Source organism: Henckelia pumila, chromosome 2 (genome assembly GCF_033568475.1).
Source record: "Henckelia pumila isolate YLH828 chromosome 2, ASM3356847v2, whole genome shotgun sequence".
Lineage (NCBI taxonomy): Eukaryota > Viridiplantae > Streptophyta > Magnoliopsida > Lamiales > Gesneriaceae > Henckelia > Henckelia pumila.
In genome coordinates, this window is record NC_133121.1 from 23,235,612 (window position 1) to 23,256,544 (window position 20,933).

The window sequence follows — 20,933 nt, forward strand, 5'->3', positions numbered from 1 at the left end:
ATAAAGGCTGTCATTCTTCCTCCTTACTTCATGAATTAGGCTGCTATTTGTAATCAAATTGGTACACTTGTGCTCTTCTTGGTCACGTGGAGTTGATGAAGTGGAAAACAAATTAAATTCAAAACTTAGGCTTGTGAGGTATGTCAGATTTTTGTCCACTTTCTTTGCCCAATTTCGAAGACTTAGTATATTAATTAAGTTCACTAATCGGCCATTTTGTCCTTAATCTCCAAGGTTAGTGGCTTAGGAAATTGGAAAGGAAAAGTGTTCGGTCAAAGCTTTGCGTAATTGTAGTATTTGATCTCGCAAATAATTTCGGTAAGTGGACTTTGTTTTAAAATATTATGTATGATTTAAAATTCGATCGTTCATGATAATCTTTGGAGTTTTGCTGTGTAATTCTTATTCATGATAAAATTTGTTAAGAGTATGTTTTGGCACTGTTATGACTCAAATTATGAGTGGAAAGGAAATTTCCGAACCATGTTATGTTATGGCTCTGATGCGGTGGGTAAGAATAACCGACAAATGACCTCACCCCTTAGAGGGATTACATATAGGGGACTGATCAGTTAGCCACGAATAATGAGAGAAGTTTCAGTGTCTGGCCAAAGTTATGTTATGCTATGTTATGTTATGTCAATTATGTTATGATGATGTTCATGCTATGCTATGTTAAGACATTATATGAAATGTTTACGCTTTGAATTATGATATGAGTTTTTGAAATAAATATATATATATATATATATATATATATATATATATATATATATATTTGATATGATCGATCGGCCCCCACTTGCTGAGTGTTTTTCAAAACACTCACCCCTTACTTTTCCCCTTCCAGCTGATGAAGATGATGATTTAGAGGATCGTGAACAGGATATGTTTTGGGAATGGTGATAGAGGAGCATTAATATTGAATTTTGTTATTTTATTTTGGGATTTCGCAATAATATTTTGTTATTAAGTTTTTAGACGCTTCCGCATTTGTTTTGCTATTTTTGGATTTATCGAGTTGTAAAGACGATGTTTTGGATTTTATTTATGATAATAGACTGGTTTGGTTTATACTGTACTACGAGGCTGGTTGTTTTATAATTTTTGTGAATTTGAAACAATGCCGGTGGCACGTCTCGATCTCGGGGCGTGACATTAAAGTGGTATCAGAGCAGCCAGGTTCATAAATCCAGATGGGATTCTATAGCGACCCGACCCGGATCCACTACCTAATCAGAGTTTAAGAGCATAATTAAGCATGCATTAAATAAAATCGCTGCGGAAGACTGAAATACAAGCAGACCGACAGAATACAACCGGCTAACAAACTCGATTTATACAACCCAATCGAATTTACTTAGATAAAAACCTACAGCTAAATATTGTTGTCTTCAAGGTCACTGGCTCCTCCAGGCTCCTGATGCTCAATCCTGCACCTACACCTGCCCCGTCGAATAGGGTATCCATATACACAGAAAATACTGGACGTGAGCTCTAAGCTCAATAAGAAAGCACGGATAAACGTACAAATATGATGCATGCAAATGACAGGGTATCCATATCTGGGATAACTGTATACGAACTGCTCAGACTGGCGCCTGGGATATAAGCTCGTCACATCAGGGTAGCTAACCACTGTGTGCGACCACTCATTCCCGAATCACGGATGCGGACCACGGAGTCCTTCAGGTATCAGTACCTAAGGGTACTCGATATCAAATGTCCTAACAGGGCTGAGCAACCCAAACTGGCTCATTTCAAAAGATATACAGATGTACAGGCACAAGATGATATGCACATGCCGCATAACAATAATAACATGCAAACACATAAATGCAACATATAAGCATGCATATCCGCTGCCAATCTCAGTCAGTACTTACGTACCTTTTTAAGGCAGTCCTAGTAGTCCTACTCTAGGTTCCAAGTCTACAATGAAAATACCCATGCATCATTCAATAAGCTCTAAAAGCCTTAACTAAGCTATTGCATACTCCTAAATAATTTAAGGAGACCATAGCTATACCTGCGTCCGTCGTCAGCCCACTGATGGCGACTATCCCGCAACCAGGGGTACACCCCTGCTGCAGCTCCACAGCTTCGAGCACTGCTCCGCTACATGAGCACTACTCCGCTACTGTGTCTGACACTGTCTGACTATACTAAAATATGTTCCCTACTCCAACTCTAAAATAATAGTACCCAAAGCCCTAAATAGAGCCTTGCAGGCGAAGGAGAGGAACTCGGAATTGACAAGAAATGAGGAGCTCGGACCTCATATTTATAGGCATCGATCGGAAGCTCCGAACGTGCAGATCGGAAGCTCCGTTCCTCCGATCGGAAGCTCCGATGCCATGCGTCAATCCCATCCACATGAAACCACACACCTGTCACCGACGGTCGATCGGAAGCTTCGATCACCTTGCTTCCGATGTGGTTCCAAACTCACCAAGATCGGAAGCTCCGATCCTGGACCGGTGGCTCCGATCCTGCTCGAGTCCTGGGACCCCCCTGGACCATTTTCGATGTCCGTTAATTCATCTGAAATTTCCTTAATCATGTTTTACTTAGTCTCAACATGATTATATGATTAATTACTCATTAATCATTAGTTTTGGATACGGGCCACTACATTCCCACCACCTTAAAAGGATTTCGTCCTCGAAATCTAGAGTAAACCCCGGGAATATAGTATAAACCATTCGTCCAATTCATTAGTAGTTCCGGTTCAAAACATCTGGTCAAATAACCTTCGACAATACCAAACCTCGCTAAACCTGCAGGGTTTGTTCATTCACTGAACCACATCAGATCATAAACTCGCACGCTTTTAACGATCACTCTGGAAATCACTGCCTTCTTATCAGCAATCCTGCGAGAATCGAGTAACACTACTGACTATCGTCAGTTATCCATCAATAACCGCAACAACACGGCACCTTCGGTCCAAATTGCCGACTGTATCAGCCACACTGCCTACAAATCTTAGTGATGAAACTCCTGCTAAGATCGTAACTAGCCATCAGCTATTCTCTAGACATGCACGAACTCCATCGCTGCCCACGATAAAACCAGATACAACACATTGTATTTCACCGGTCTAACGGTAACATCGCATCCCTTGACGTTATCGTAAAGTTATAAACAAATTGATCTAGATTCGACTCTCGGTCAAATCCTAGATATCCCTTTTCCAAGAACTCGTGTGGGTTACTCTTTATCACTAAGGATAAAATATTTCTTCCCAAAACAGTACCTTATGCAAATAGAAATGGCAACTACCGTCCCCCAGTTCGCAAAGCAATCGCATCACTGCCACCACTCTAACCATCTGAAATCCTCAGACTGATTGCGATAAACCTTGATCCGAATCCCGCTATCGTAGATAGCATCTACTCGATCGCATTAGTCATCCTTCCATGGATAACAACAAAATCCTGACAATTCCTGGCGTTATAGTACGTACTTTCAGTACTCACTTTGCCCGATGAATGTTTCCCAAAGAACACCAACTAAGTAAACAGATGACAAAATCTTTATACACAATTTCTTGTCTAAATGCATCCTTCGAGGTCGTCGCCTCGAAATTCACTACCATCCTGCTGAAACCCTCAGATGGACTAACACCACCCTCAGCATTAGTAGCCTATGTCGAATGCTTACTTCTATCTCGGAACTAGAGATAGTATTGACGAAAATGATTCCGGTTAATCCTATTCCAGATAACCAATTTCTTGGCTCACTAGCGGGGATAAACAAACTGATTCACCTTGATCCCGCACAGAATCTATCAATAATAGTGGCAATTATGTTATCTAATCCTTTCAATGACACAACATATCAGAAAGCACTGGGATATCAGTGACAACAATCCTGCCAGACTCAGAAACACAAGTCTCAGCTGCTGTCTCATCCCATGAAACAACTAATGCTAACCTGCTAATGCTCATTGAAATCCATAAGCACTTGCCGAATCGTCTCTCAAGAACAACTCTCGAGAAATCTGCTGGAAGCCCTCAAGCTAAACATTCTGACTAACAGTCCCAAAAATTTGTCCATTGACAATCCTGGAACAATCACTGAATCCTATTTCAGAAAACTGGATAAATCATTGCTAAAACCAAGCAATGTTCAGATCAAAATCCGTCAATGGTAATCTCAGTAATGCTATTAACTAGAAAATGATCACAAAAGCCAACCTATGACTATTCTCATGATCTGAAGAATCCAAAAAGCCCCGATTCTCGCATCCCTGGAGATTCCTTAGCAACTAAAGAATTCCCTAAATGCACTTGAATCGCTATATCAAAGCATACCATACTTATAGTACTATTCCCAGTACTTCTTGATTCACTACATCCCAATCAGTACCGATTGGAATAATCTGATCGATCAAGTTGATTTACTCTAGCTCTCGCGCTGCCTGACGATATCAACCCTAATCAGACAATCACAGATCAATGAAACTCTCATGGCCGATCAATATCGATGATCTCACTGCCACACGTCCGCAGATCCCAAATACATGGAATCAAAATAATCACAGCTGATTCAATCACTCATCTTTGACAGAGTCAGAAAACAGTTACAAGTAATCACTAGTGCTAACCCTGCACCAGTCTAGACATACTATCCATTGTCTATATTCATTCAAGATGATCATAAGGACTTGTTTAACCCAACTCGCAATACAAGTCCGAAAGATTCAAACTATCGTTGAACATGCTCCTGATAACTATATTTATTGCTAAGACTGCAACAAATCGAGACTGAGGTAACTTGTCACGGTATCCCACCTGAAATAACCGCCAAGTGTACACTGGCATAAATCACGCTATCCTCACACCTCAAATAGTCATGTACAATCCTTAGCATCGGATATAATCTATCACTGAAGAAACATCATTGCTGAAAAATACTCATCCCCGAGTCAATGTTCCAGGAAGTTCACAAACCCATCTCCTGGATAACCCTTATCACAAGAGTATCCAAACACCGACTAGATCCACTAGTCTAGCAGTATCCAATAGGCTAGAACTATCTGCTCAGAGTATGCACTTGTCAAGGAAATCCCTCCAAGACTGGTCCTTATGACAAAACTACAAACCAATATCTCTGACGATAGTCAGACGATATCTGAGCCGCAGATACCTAACCAGGCATCAAATCCAAGGTCATACCCCGTCGTGACTGTTACCAAAACTCTAGACTAGGTAGCCTTCCCACCGCCAATCCTGAAGCACGAAGGCTTCCAGGTATTCTCCGAAGTACAAAAGACTCCCAAAGTAACACTGGCATAGGGTCGCGCTCCATCATGTCTAGTCATGATCATAGTCCACAACTCTCGATATGTACTCAACTGGTTCCTGATGAAATCCCATCATTACGAATTCCCAACCTATGAAGGTCAATCAAGCTACTGTTCTATGGAAACAACCTAGAACGAAACTCAAAATTTCAAACAAGATCAAAATTTCCATGCCCCCAGATGAATCACCTCATCACTAGCACTAACCCAGTCGAACGACTAATTAGATCAATCCTAGGAAAACACCTAGACTAATCCTATGTCAATCCGTTACCGCTGGCTTACTCAAAATCCATGAGCTATCCTAGTTGATTACCAATCAACAAATTCCAAGCCAAAATTTATAAGATTACTTGCAATCAATCACGAATTGCTGAATAAGTAACACATGTATCATTACTTCAAGTTTGTACAATTTTTTTATTACAATCCCATGTAATATCATTACAGTATTCCGAAAATACAACAACATACATCCAATAACTTGATATGATACAACTAAATTCTGATGATATATTACAACTGAAATACTGTTTACAACTAAAACAATACAGTATTTAAAATCATCGAATCCTGTCTTCGTCCCATGAGCATGAAGCTTCCCATCGACACACGCATCGTTACAAGCATACTCCCGTCCAAGTCTCTCTACATGTCCTCCTGCGAAGAACTCCGGAGAAATGGCACGTGTTAGCTAACCAGCTATGATCTGCGTCAGTGCATGTCAGTCGACTTCTTTTGCTCGCGATCTACCATCAGCGTTGTTCTTGTACCCAAATCATGCTTTTGAACATGAAGTTTCCCGTATGCCTACCAAAAGCATCGATACAAGCATACCGGCAAAACCATGTTCTGCACGAATTTACAGACCTTACGCTCGAAACCTGTCACGCCTTAGCACTCAAGGTATCTCATGTGAAGGTCTATCTGACAATAGTGGCGACGACCCTCCAAGGGATGGGAAATACAAATGGAAACGGCAACGGCAATGTCAATCCGTCACCTCCTCCACCTGCTCAGAATGGAGTCAAATTCCATTATGAATCGCTCCGTAAGAACCGAACTGAAATGTTTAAGAGAGATTCTGATGCAGAGGTGGGACGAAATTGGATGAAGAAGATGGAGGACCAACTTCGTTTACTTGAAGTCCCTGAAGCACTTAAAGTGGAGGTGACAATTCCTTTTCTGGAGGACAAAGCAAGGAAATGGTGGGAAGCAGTTTCACCTGCTATGCTAGTCGCGGGAAGTCACATGGCAACAGTTCAGTACTGCATTTTTGAAGCAGTACTTCCCAGCGGAGGTTCGAATGCAGAAGCTGAGCGACTTCAAAAATCTCATGCAATCTTCAGATATGACAGTGGTGGAGTACACCTCCAATTTCAATGAGCTCGGGTCTTACGCCCCAACTATTATGGGAGATGATGAGCTGAAGTTGCACCGGTTCAAGAAGGGGTTGAGCAGCCGAATCCAGTCGGCATTAGCAGTTTATCAGCCTGCCAACTTTGCAGACTTGATGGAGGTGGCCATCCGAGCTGAATCGGATATCAAGCGTCGCCACAAAAAACGACGTCTGACGGACCAATCTTCTTCGAACGAGCAGATTTCCAAGCGCCCGAACCAGTCTGGTGAATTTTTCAAGGAAACGTATTCTGCTCTCAAACTCCCACCGATCAAGCTATGTCCTATCTGCAACCTCCGACACAAAGGGGAATGTCGTCGAAAAACTGGCGCTTGTTTCAACTGTGGCAAGTTAGGACACCAAATTTCTAATTGTCCTGAACCCGTGAAGCCAAAGACGGGACCAATTCCTGGCACCACTCAGAATCAACCGAAGGAAGCTAAGCCCAACGCCCGTGTGTTTGCTATCACACAAGAAGAGGCTGATGACGCGAATGAAGTCGTGGCAGGTACCATTTTCATCAATACTGAGCCTGCATATGTTTTATTTGATTTTAGTGTCACTCATTCGTTTATATATAGGAGGTTCGCTAAGAAGTTAGGGCTTATACTTGAGGAACTGACTTAACTATTTAGAGTAGCGACCCCTAAGAGCAAGTTAACCCAAGTTTCGAGGTCGAAACTTTTCATAAGGAGGGAGTGATGTAAAAACCCGAAACTTGGTGTGCAAGACTACAATAATATGGAAGGATCTCTCAAATTATGCAAAGTATACTCTTACCTTTTTCCAAGATCTGATGATCGAAATTTTTTGGACACAAATCAATGTAATTTCAGCAATTAAATCAAGGAATATTAAGCTGCAAATTTTATTTCCTTGCTGCACAAAATCAAAGCGGTTTTTGTTCCTTTTAATCGGCTAATTTTTTGTCTCCTATTTAAACACAAGAAGCCATCTCTTTCATCCCTAATTTTTCTCTCCAATTTTACCGAGACAAGCAAGAAAATCGAAGCAAGAATTCTGTCAACATTTAGCCATATTCACGTGAATAAAGGCTGTCATTCTTCCTCCTTACTTCGTGAATTAGGCTGCTATTTGTAATCAAATTGGTACACTTGTGCTCTTCTTGGTCACGTGGAGTTGATGAAGTGGAAAGCAAATTAAATTCAAAACTTAGGCTTGTGAGGTATGTCAGATTTTTTTCCACTTTCTTTGCCCAATTTCAAAGACTTAGTATATTAATTAAGTTCACTAATCGACCATTTTGTCCTTAATCTCCAAGGTTAGTGGCTTAGGAAATTGGAAAGGAAAAGTGTTCGGTCAAAGCTTTGCGTAATTGTAGTATTTGATCTCGCAAATAATTTCGGTAAGTGGGCTTTGTTTTAATATATTATGTATGATTTAAAATTCGATCGTTCATGATAATCTTTGGAGTTTTGCTATGTAATTCTTATTCATGATAAGATTTGTTAAGAGTATGTTTTGGCACTGTTATGACTCAAATTATGAGTGGAAAGGAAATTTCCAAACCATGTTATGTTATGGCCCTGATGCGGTGGGTAAGAATAACCGACAAATGACCTCACCCCTTCGAGGGATTACATATAGGGGATTGATCAGTTAGCCACGAATAATGAGAGAAGTTTCAGTGTCTGGCCAAAGTTATGTTATGCTATGTTATGTCATGTCAATTATGTTATGATGATGTTCATGCTATACTATGTTAAGACATTATATGAAATGTTTACGCTTTGAATTATGCTATGAGTTTTTGAAATAAATATATATATATATATATATATATATTTGATATGATCGATCGGCCCCCACTTGCTGAGTATTTCCCAAAACACTCACCCCTTACTTTTCCCCTTCCAGCTGATGAAGATGATGATTTAGAGGATCGTGAACAGGATATGTTTTGGGAATGGTGATAGAGGAGCATTAATATTGAATTTTGTTATTTTATTTTGGGATTTCGCAATAATATTTTGTTATTAAGTTTTTAGACGCTTCCGCATTTGTTTTGCTATTTTTGGATTTATCAAGTTGTAAAGACGATGTTTTGGATTTTATTTATGATAATAGACTGATTTGGTTTATACTGTACTATGAGGCTGGTTGTTTTATAATTATTGTGAATTTGAAACAACGCCGGTGGCACGTCTCGATCTCGGGGCGTGACAACAACCATCTGAAGGACCTATATCATCCTCATGTGTAAAAGAATCCCTGCACAGCTCATTATCTTCAAATGTATGTCCGATAGAACCAAAGCCAAATTGGTATTTCTAGCCCTTTCCAACCCATCTTGTATAAATATCTCATTGACCCAAGAGCCAGGCCATACTCCATCATATTTCCCAGATCCCATCAAGTTCTCATTTGTAACCAAATCTCTCGCCAACATGGGGTCATTAGCAAGATTATCCTCTAGGGGATTAAATGTTTCAGAAGATTCTCCTAGCTGGAAATTAACAGTGCTTGGAACCTTGTCTAAAGTCTCGGGAGAATGATGTACCAAATCCTCCTCATATGATACGCAAGGAGAGGATCAAAACGATTCGAAGGCTTCGAACTCAGATCATTCATTGGGCTACGAGGTCCAAGGTAAACCTGATCAGCACCCTTGAGCAAGGGAAACCCAGGGGGTGACCGATGAGGGCTCACCATTGATCCTTTACCAACCTTTTCTTTACCTTTTTTTTGAAGCCATCTCCTTCCAAACCAAGCGAGTACCATCCGATTTATCTCCAATAATACCAGCCTACTGATCGTTTGCATGGTTCAAACTAACTGATCCCTTAAGCCTCTTTTCATTACTAACAGCACGTAAATCTGTTTGTCTGATATTTTTAGGAGGTGGACGCGGAATTCTTCCATTCACATAACAATCATCAACTCCATGGCCTACGTGACAACAATCTGTACAAGACTTTGGGATTGATTCGTAAACCACCTTTTGCAACACAATATTATCTCCAAGACCAATGTAAATTTCATCATGGCGAGGCTTCAGCAAGTCTACCTCCGCGCACACCCTAGCCAACGTGAGCCTCTAAGATTTTGATGTTAATTCATCCATTTTAAGAGGTTTTCCAACCAAGTTAGCAACTGAAAATAGGTGTTTCTTATCAAATAAAGAAATCGGCAAGTCCGGGAATCTAACCCAACTGGAACGGCGGAGCTTTATTTTTTATAATCGAATTTGGATGTCTATTTAAACACCCGCATAAGGTACCCCTGAAGGAACCAACGACCCTTCCCCCAGAATCTAGCCATATCTTCCTCGAGCTTGAAGTCAATAAAGAGATAACCCGGCCGGAAAAACTCTGAAGCATTCTCTCCTTCGAAGGCCAGCTACCTGAAAATTTGCCGATCAGCTACCTTCAAGCGAGACCAAATAATCTATTTTCCCAAATTAGGTCTTCAGTTCCTATTTCGAAGCATGAATTAGCAATTTTATTGTCTTTATTTTCTGCACATTATATTTAATCAACAACACTCAAAATAAAATTGTGTTATGAAAAATCGTTGTTTTTTTACCATTTAACAATGGTTTTAATGAAAATCATTATCCTTCAGCGTTTTTTCTTACTAAAGAGAATAGCTTTTTTGTTTTTGTTTTTTTGTGTTTTTTTTTGGAGCATTGTGTATTAGTATCGTTTAAAGTGTAAAAGTTGTCTATGTGTGTTTTTCTAGCATGAAAAACAACGTTTTTAAACGTTTTCTTTGTGCATTAATTATTTTATGTGGTCAAAGACTGGTTATAATAAATTATTGTTGAGTTTTTTTAAAAAAAATTGTACTGAATATTATATTGTCAATAGTAATTTCCTTGGCTTTTAAGATTTTTGGCTCGCTCACGTCTTCCTCCTCTCGATGTTCTGAACAAGGAAATTATAAACCTAAGCCCCAAATCTCGTCGCCTCTCTCCATCCTCACGATTTTTTGATACGGAGCTGGGATTCGTTTTGGAGTTCGCAATTTTGGTGTAAGAGAAACTTGGTAAAACTAGGATGTTTGAAGCATTCATTGATTATCAAAAAAAACTCCAATCGAATCCACAAAATGAGTATCTAGTTATAAATATATATATATATATATATATAATAACTTAAAGAAAGTATTTTTTTAGAAGTTTATCTAACTACCTGATTCTTATGGCGAGGAACTATATATATATATAATAATTTAAAGAAAGTATTTTTTTAGAAGTTTATCTAACTACCTCATTCTTATGGCGAGTGAGTTCCACGATCATTTTTTTTGTGCATTTGATGAAAACTGCATGTTTTGCTGCATTATATTTGCCATTACCATTGACATATGTATAAACAGGGGCGGACCTATGTAGGGGGCTGGACCGGGCTTCAGCCCAGTCTAGCCTCAGCCCATACAGGTTATATATATATATGCATATATATATAAGTTCGTGTGAATAATTATGTATTTTGAGTAATTTATGCCGATTATTATCCACTTAAATTCACCACCCTTTTTCTTTTTTGGTTTGCAAACTTTTACTATCCCCACGTTCTAATTTTTATATTGGACTTAATTTGTTTGTGTTTAAGCCTTCTCAATTTTTATGAAAAAATAGCATATTATAGAATTTGTATTTTAATATAAATTAAAATAGAGCTATTTAATTGCTCTAATAATGACTATATATTATAAAAACAATAATAATTAGTTTCTTATGATATAAACCGTGTGAAATTCAAATTGGTTAAATGAACAACTATTAATATATATAAATAATATTCTAATTGTATTGGTCTTATGAACATTAATAAAATTAAAAAAAAATTATACCTTATCTTATGAAAATAATATAAATACTTTATTTTTCACGCAACTCAAAAGATAAATATTCAATCATTTATAAAATTTTACACAATTTTTTTTTTAAAAAAAAATTTAATTTAATTATTCAAATATAATAAAATATTTTCAACACATTTAATGAATAGTAATATTACCGATTATGATTTAATTTTTTTCTACTATTACTAATATTAATAAGGTTTGGATTCAAAATAATATATATATAATTTAAAACATAGAAACTAAGAAAATAAAAGATTAATTAACACAATGATACTTGTAACTTGACTTGTCAATTTTTTTATCCATAAATTTTTTGATGTAAAATTCAGCCCCTCCGGAACGAAAATTCTGGTTCCGCCCCGTGTAAAAATAAATGAAAATTAACATCATGCGCATGTAGAAATAAATTTAACGTATTCATTTGACATATTGCAATATGTAAATACCTGTTCTGGCATCATTGGTCCATGAGCTCACCCAACAGTTCCATGAATCATATTTTGCATAATCCGTGTAAAATTTTGGAACTGTTCTTGTGTTCGTCTCATCTGCTCCATTTCTCTCAGAAGTTGTGCTTTCTGCTCCATCATTTATGCTCGTCACTGTGATTATCGTACCTCCATATATGTTTTCAACTTTTCTTCTATTGCCCTCAAGTTTTCTGTCGTATCCGCAGTAGAGTGAGAACTCTGGCTATAGAATGAGCTACATTTACATTGATCATGGAAGACTTGGCTAGGTGTTGCACTTGCTCCAAGGCATCTAACTCGACCAGAGTGCTCGGGTCCAAATACTTCACTACATACCACTTATAATTTATACAAGACATTTTGTAATAGCTTTAACAAAAATAAAATTCAACTGTGAAAAAAATATAACCGAAATGCATTTGCATGCACTTCTATAGGTTGTGTTCCTTCGAGCATGTCCTGTAGGCGATGTTGCACATCCTCATATACCAAATTCTAGTAAACAAAATTGCTAATTAAATGAAAAAAAAATATTATTCAAAAACTATTTTTAAAAAATTGGAACAAGTCCATTACCTCATAGCGTACAACTTCAGTATCAACTGGAGTACCACTTTTTTTTTTTTTTTCACTTCTCTGACTCAATTGTAATATTTCAATGCGAGTCGGCTTCCTAACATTTTATTTAAACTAATATAATAACAAACACCACATATATAATTAAAAAAATGTGAATGCATAAATTTACAAACAAGAAAACATATATCATTAATCACTCATTCTAAAACTACAAAAGAAATAAATTAGAAAAACTCAAACTAACAGCTAACACCGGTACTGACTGTTCCTTGGAACTGTTATAGCTAGTCCGAATACTCATAAGTCCAATACCATTGGTGTCCAATAGCTTTGATAGTAATGGCTGGATCTACTACTACCTCGTCCATTGAATATAAGAGAGCAAATGATGGTATAGCAATGAACATCAGGATGATACTAGGAAATAAGGTTCGCGGTTTTTAAAAGCTAACTACATTATATATATATATATATATATATACTAGTAAGTATTTACACTAGTAAGTATTTAAAACATTGTAGAAACATAATACATCAAATATTTACAGCATTAAAATCGTTTAAACAATATATAAGTAACATGAAACTAATGTTAAAGAAAAGTCATAGGTTGATGCTTACAAATTTGTCTTCCAATGACGGAATATTCTATAATCTTTGATGACATTAGCTGTTGTAATCTCCAAAACTACTACCAATCCACAACTCAAAACAGATTTTCAAATCCATCTAAACAATAATGTCACCTATTATCAGAACATATCAAAGTAATATAAAAACACATAAATAAAACTCATTCAGCTAAACAAAATATTTCAAATCAATCTTTGATGGCATTAGCTGTTGTAATCTCCAAAAAAATAAAAAGTTCATTAATAAGGCAACATGTTAAAAAAAAACAAGAAACCCATCAACTAAAATTGAAAATTCCAAATCACAAGCTCTTAGTTATTCAAAGCTTATTGCTACGTTCAAGCAAGACCAAATAATCTATTTTCCCAAATTTTTTTTGATATACAAACATTTTTTGTGTATACCGATTTTTTTTCGGTATCTATACGGTATCAATATGAATTTTTTCCATACCAAAATTTCAGAATTTCTCTATCAATATCGGTATGAATTTTTTTCATACCAATATTTTTAGTACGGTATACCGAAAAACCACCCCTAAGTTCATGTATATAAAAACATTTTTTTTTTCATTGTGTTATTAGGAATTATATGAATATTTAGACTTGGGTAAATATTTTTTGGGCCGCATTCAAAGCTGTTTTGGGTAGTTTTGGAGGAAGTTTTGGGGGTGGAGTTGAGATATGCATTCAGGGTTGTTTTCGAGCTGCTTTCATGGGTGTTTTGGAATATATTAGGATGTTTTCAAAGGGTGTTATAGGTGCAGTTTTTTTTTTTGTTTGAATATAATATTATTTGTCACTTTTTATCAAGTATGATGTAGTAATTTTATGTTACTATTATTGCTACTAAACTAGATTAAAATCATGTAGTTTTTGTTTTCACAAGCAGTGTACTGATATGTTAGAAGATGTACCAACAGAGAAATTTGACCCAACAAGCTAGCAAGATATTTTGGATTGAAATGCACACAAGTTTCACTCCAAAAAAAAAAAAAGAACAGATGTTTTAGAACAGTTACGACAAACGAAATTATTAGAAGTGGTTTAATTATAACTGCTTCTACAAAATTTCTTTTGCAGCGGTTGTGTTTCCGCGATTCTATATAACATCATCTGGGGCGGTTTAATGCATCGCTCCTACAATATTATTTTAGGATCGAGGAATCACCGCGTCAATAGATAGGTATTAGAAGCGTTCCACAAAACCTCTTCTATATAACACTTTCAGTGGCGGTTCTTCAAACTGTATCTAAAAGGTTTACTTCAAGAGCGGTCAATAACCGCTCCGGAAAGTCAACACGTTTTTTTAAAAAAAATTAGATCCACACGTTTTAGAAAAAAAAAAATGAAATCAAGTTGAAGACTTGAAGGGTTCCACGTTGTCTGCTTTCATTCATCAAATTAAAATTTTATTCCAATTCCTAAATCTACAAATTCCGATGCTTTGTAATATTACAAATTTTGTTGCTTCATAATTTTACAAAATCGGTTGCTTCAATTGGCGACCACCACATCTGCATATTTTGAGGTGATATATCCAATTATTTGTTTTTAAATCAATTCTTTTTTCCAGATGCATATTTTTTAAAAAAAAAACTGGGTATTTATTTCTTGATACTGGATTGAAAAACACGTCATGATGTATCTATTTTTGTGAATTTGTGTTTCGGCTTATATGTTATTGAATATTTATTAGAATATTTTATATAAATATTAAATTATGTTGAAAACAAATGTACTAATCGATCAAAATATAAGATGTTTGTTGGCATAAATATAATATTAATATAATATAAGTATATTGAAATTTTTATTTCTTTGTGATAACTTATATGTTGTACGGTAGTAGAAAAATGACCAATTAATGATTCCATGATTGTGTCTGAGATACTAATATGAAACATACGTTGATTGTCATTGAATTGGGAAATTCATTATGTATATGCATATATTTCATTTTGTTTGTTGACAATTATGATTGTCATTATAATTTTGAAATTCATAACATGTTAATATGGGATCTTTGCAGACGTTTGAACAAGATCGAGCAATGCTAAAGGTATGGATGGATTATCCTCGTGGCAGTCTTGAGTATCAAGTGGGAATCCAAAATTTTTTACGTTATGCATTTGCTGACACACCTCATGAAGTCACGAAACCGTGTCTTTGTCGAAAGTGCATTAACTCATTGAATCATGACCATGAGACAATGTATGAACATTTTATGATAAAACGGTATTTTACAAGATTATTGCATTTGGAATTTTCATGGATAAAAATTGATAGTACAGTCTCATGATAACATTAAGAAAAAATAACCATATTGGTCCGTTAACTTTAGATGTTTTGTGATTTAGTCCTGTAATTTGTCAATATAGAGTCAACATCCTGTATCTTTACATTTTTTGCTATTTTAGTCCTATTTGTGTCGGATTTAATAATTTGGCTGGAACTGATGACTAAGCACCGAAGATTAATGACATGGACAATCAAAATATATATATATATATATATATATATATGGTAATTGTTATACATTTGGGATGCCAACTCACCTTAAAAAGCAAAAAACGCACAAATATCACAACATGCTATCTCAAATTCATTTCCCACCCAATACACCAAGCCGCTTCCATTCCCACCCAAATCGACTTTAATCCAAATACGAGAAACTTTTCGAAAGAAATCGAAGTGGAAATGAAGATTCGACATACGGAGGAGATTAAAAATCTCCCACCCGAATATGGTCAGTTTGTGGAGATTTAGATATTAATAATAATTTTAGAGTAAGTTATTGTGGTCCGAAGGTGAAAATTTCAAATTGTTAGAATGGTCAATGAGTCAATATGGTGGTCCTATGACAAATTTTTTGGGTTTCAAACCCTTCTTATTTTTTAAAATCCTTTGTATGTCATGCACGTAGTTCACAGATTGTTGTTTAACTTTACTCTTTATTTTATTGTTAGCTATCATCTTATAAATGTGATATAATTTAGCTTTGATCTGTTGAGTTTGTTATTAACTTTTTTATCGTTGTTAAGTGTGTCATATTGTTTAATATTCACGTATTGTTGTGTAGATTTCATCTTATTTAATTTGTTAAGTGTGTTTTATATTTAATCATGATAAGTGCATTATTTATATATTATATTGCAGATTTGACGTCTAAATTATTCACACTGTGTCTTCATTGTGGGGGTAAGTTCCACATTAGTGATGTTCACGCATATATAGGTGGTTCAGTTTACAAGTTTGATTTTTTCGAGTTTGATTTGCTTAGGTTGGATTTTGTGGGGAAAATATCTGAAAAGGCTGGATAAGCAACCGATTCGAGTTTTCACAAATGCCAGTCCGGGCTTTAGAATGATACAAGATGATAAAGAGTTGGTTGGTATTTGCAACCAAAAAACAAAAGTTAACAGAGAAGTGCACATATACGTCGAGGAGGAGCATATATTTAGTCAATATATACCAGCTGATGTGTCAGAGGGAAAAGGAAACATAGATGAGAGTGAGGAGGCAGTAGCTGATGAGAATGATGAGGGGAGTGAGGAAGCTGAGACTGACATTAATGAGAGGGAGGAGCAGTTATTAGTCGAGAATCAAAGTGATGATGCAAGTGATTTTACTGAAAGTTACTATGGTGATGATTCTGATGAAAATAATGAAACAGTATTCATTGAAAATGTGGACAGTGAGAGTGACTGGTTTAGAAAAGAGTTTGAATCACGAGCGTCACAAGGGGTGCATAATAAATTTATTGATCTTGAGTATGGTGAGGATGATAAAGTCAATGGGGAGGGTGACTTGGAAGTAATAACGAATCCAATGATGAAAATGATGAACAGAATTTTCCAGCTTTTAACTTGACAGACCTATATGATCCAACCTTCAAGATAGGCATGTTGTTCAGTACCAAAAAAGAATTAAGGCAAGCCATTCATTCACATGCAATAAAAACTAAGAGGAGCATAAACATCGCTAAGAATGACAAAGAAAGAGTTCATGCTAAGTGTGCAAACAAAGATTGTGGGTGGAAGCTTCATGCGCTGAAGCTTAATGATGAGTGCACATTTCAAATTAGAAGGTATGTATTTGACCACACTTGTGCAGCGAGTTATCGAGTGAAAAATGTGAAGTCCAGATGGTTGGCCACCAAATATGCAAACAAATTCAGATCTGATCATAATAGAAATATTGAAGGATTTAGGGTAGATGCAATAGAGGATATAAGATGCCACGTTTCTCATTGCCAAGCTTACAAGGCTAAAAAAAAGGCTATGGTACAAGTTGAAGGTAGTGCAGATGATCAATATACTTTACTGTGGGACTTTGCAGATGAAGTTAAAAGAACCAATCCGGGGAGTAAAATTATAATAGGGATAGATGACTCAAGTGGTGAGAATCGATTTGACAAATTTTATTTGTGTTTGCATGCTTTGAAAGATGGTTTTTTTATCAGGTTGTAGGCCTTTTGTTGGGGTAGATGGATGTCACCTCAAAGGTCCTCATGGCGGAGTATTGTTGTCAGCGGTCGGTGTTGACCCGAACAATAACAATATTCCAATAGCCATTGCTATTGTTGGTACAGAGTCTAGGGACACATGGGAATGGTTTCTATGTTTACTGAAGCAGGATTTGAACATAGACAGAGATGAGATTTGGACGTTCATGTCCGACAAGAAGAAGGGTTTAATCCAGGCTTTTATGGAAGTTTCTCCCAATGCTGACCATAGATTTTGTCTTAGACACCTTTATTCCAATTTTAAGAATGTCGGGTTTCGAGGTGAGGCGTTTAAAGTGGCTCTATGGAAATGTGCCAAGGCCACAACAATAAATGAATTTGGGAGGGCGATGAAAGAGATGAGGGAGATTGATGAAAGTGCAGCAGATTGGTTTAATGATAAGCCACCAAGACATTGGAGCTTGTCACACTTTACTGATAGTCTTAAGTGTGATATGCTTTTTAAATAATGGTTGTGAGTCTTTCAATAGCTGTATCCTAGGGGCAAGGACAAACCTATTTTGACTATGTTGGAATGGATAGTGGAATATTTGATGAAAAAATTGCAAAAAAACAGGGATAGAGCTAAATCTCATTGGGACGGTTCATTTTGTCCCAAAATCCAAAAAATTCTAAACAAGAACTTAGATCATGTTGCAGATTGTAATCCAATTAAATCTGATGACTTTCATTATCAAATATCTTGTCATGATGGCACCAGATACTGTGTCGACTTAAAGAAATGAACATGTGGGTGTAGGAAATGGGATTAGTATGGAATCCCTTGCAAGCATGCCTTAAGTGCTATTAATGCTCAAAATTATGACTACCACAACTATATTGACGAGTGTTACAGGTTGGATACGTATAATTTGGTCCATGCCCCTTCGATTATTCCCTTACATGAGAGGAATGAATGGAACCACATTGGCATGATTCCTATGCTGCCACCAAACCTCGGTAGGCCAGCTGGTAGGCCAAAAAAAGCAAGGAAGAGTGAAAGAGACGAAGTGGAAAAAAAGGTAAATAAGAAACGTAAAGGCAAATAAGGTGATTTTAATTGAGCATCAGATGAAATGACAACAGAAATCAGTCAGGTGTAGCCAATGTGGAGTCATTGGCCACAACAAGATCACATGCACAAAGGGTCCAATTCAACTTGATGAAGATTTGATTGCTTCACAGGAGCAACCATTGAGCCAGCTAACACAAGAACTTGGTAGTCAAAGGCCCATAAAGTTAAAGGTACTAGAAATATTTTCCCACTTGTTAATCACGTCATATAAGCTGCAATAGAATCATGAATTTATTTTACTTTTGACAGGTGAGAAGGAAAGTGTCATTCCATGTAGGTGATGAAAAGAATGCCCTAGCAAGATCACATATCAAAAGCATAGGTTTTTTCGCCTTTTTTTTTTTTTGAAGTGTTGGTGCTTCTTTTTTTATGTTTAAATGTGTTGATGGTCCCTATTTGAATCTGTTGACAACACTTGTTTGATTTTAATTGCAGAGAGGACTAGCTATTAAGCAAAACAAAAGGTCGATATCTCTTAGTGGAGCGAGCAGTGGAGCAAATGCAAGTGATCAAAAACTTTTTTTGTGTTATATCCACTTGTTTAAATGTATGTGTTGGTGATGCCCGTTTGATGATTTTAACTGCAGGGAGCACATGAAATGCCACCTTCAATGTTTGACCAATACCAACAATGCCAATCCAAGATGCCAATGGAAAGAGCTCCTACACCTTTTGTCGGCGGATGTTTCATTCAAGGCATTGAGAGATGTATCACACAATCTTGCATAACATCTAAACCAATCATTATTGAAGGAGGAAAGAAATTTGTCAATCTAGCCAATCTCTCTTCAACGTCAGACATCAACAAGGCATCAGGGAAGACCAAGGACATAGAGAAGGGCAAGAAGCATGCAGAATGATTTAATTTACATATCTTGTGAATGACCTTTTAGTAGGTTTCGGTTAAGATTTTTGGTGATAATATATTTGTTTCATATTTTAGGATTATGTGGAATGATTTTACAATGAAATTTTGGTGGAATTTTCTTTATTTGATTTTTATTTAGCAGAACGAGCACACATCTTAATCTACAAAAATTGTTTCGGCATTGTGTAATTAGAGTTTAGAAGTCTTTTTCTTCCAAATGTTGGCTGATTTGATTTTGTCTAGTCTAGTTCCAATCAAAGGTAAATGAGGAAGTTTAAAACCATTTTCAGTTCCAACAACACGAGATTAACCCGGATAAAAAAAGACCAGCTCATGTTAAAACTTGGTGTTTCAGTTTTGATTTATCTTAATTCTCAAGGTATTTTTTTAAAAAAACAATAACGTAAAACTCAAACCAATGATACTCGACAGTAATCTACCAAAGGAGAGCTAAAATTCAACCCCATCCAAATTTTTTAAACCAAATAAATATTGTATCTTCTAGACTACTGGGACACGAAAGAAAGAAAAATGAAAACAATAGCTTCATTCCATAACCACACATCTAAACTCAAACATAAGGACAAAACATCGAACATCAAAATAAAATATTGTACTATATTCACTACTAATTATCACGCAAAGGAAAATGTTGAATACATAGCATCGAAATAACTACAAACTTGATTTTATTTTATTTTTAAAAAAAGTCACCTTTCCTAAGAACTTCTATGTGTTTCTTCACAATTAAATACTATGTGGCAAACCCGGAAGTGGAAAAAGACATTTATTTTTGACTACTTGACATTCTCTAATCCAAATTCTTGAGGTTTTTCTTTTTCCCCCGACCTTTTATCTTTCTCCTTGTAACTAGCAGTCCAGAAGCATTATTCACCTTGATTTATTTGGTCAAAGGGAATCTTCTACACGAATTTAATATTTGGAGGAAAAGTAGAATTCATTAATTGATTCAAGTAATAAAGAATCTTCTTCGATTTATTTTACTTTCAGCAGCCCAGAAGCACATTTTGCTTTTGCTTTCGTGTTTTTTTTTTAATGTTGAGTTGGCATGCAAGGTGGATAAGAAGTATCATATAGATAAAAATATCAATATTTATTTTCCACGTCATTAATATCCGCCGCCTAGTCATCATTTTTCGGCCAAATTATTAAATCCGGCAAAAATAGGACTAAAATAGCAAAAGATACAAAGATACATGATGTTGACCCTAATTTGACAAATTAAAGGACTAAATCCC

At 36.2% G+C, this 20,933-nt stretch overlaps 1 protein-coding gene and 1 long non-coding RNA gene across 2 annotated transcripts; both read left to right on the forward strand.

Moving 5' to 3' along the window:
• The first annotated feature begins 6,268 nt into the window (after positions 1–6,268).
• LOC140877375 (uncharacterized) lies at positions 6,269–7,337 on the forward strand. Its single transcript, XM_073280909.1, has 2 exons — positions 6,269–6,611; positions 6,661–7,337. Exons 1-2 carry the CDS (start codon positions 6,269–6,271, stop codon positions 7,335–7,337), a joined length of 1,020 nt encoding a protein of 339 aa, XP_073137010.1.
• Positions 7,338–14,622: 7,285 nt separating this feature from the next.
• On the forward strand, positions 14,623–19,702 carry LOC140884199 (uncharacterized). The gene is made up of 7 exons (XR_012150598.1): positions 14,623–14,755; positions 15,257–15,325; positions 16,384–16,425; positions 16,508–18,976; positions 19,056–19,128; positions 19,242–19,311; positions 19,398–19,702. It is a non-coding gene; the product is annotated as an uncharacterized lncRNA (long non-coding RNA).
• The last annotated feature ends 1,231 nt before the right edge of the window (positions 19,703–20,933 follow it).

Coding starts and splice junctions, on each gene's coding strand:
- LOC140877375 (XM_073280909.1), top strand. CDS start 6,269: ATGGGAAATACAAATGGAAACGGCAACGGCAATGTCAATCCGTCACCT. Junction 6,612..6,660: donor AGCAGTACTTCCCAGCGGAG/GTTCGAATGCAG, acceptor TGCAATCTTCAG/ATATGACAGTGGTGGAGTAC.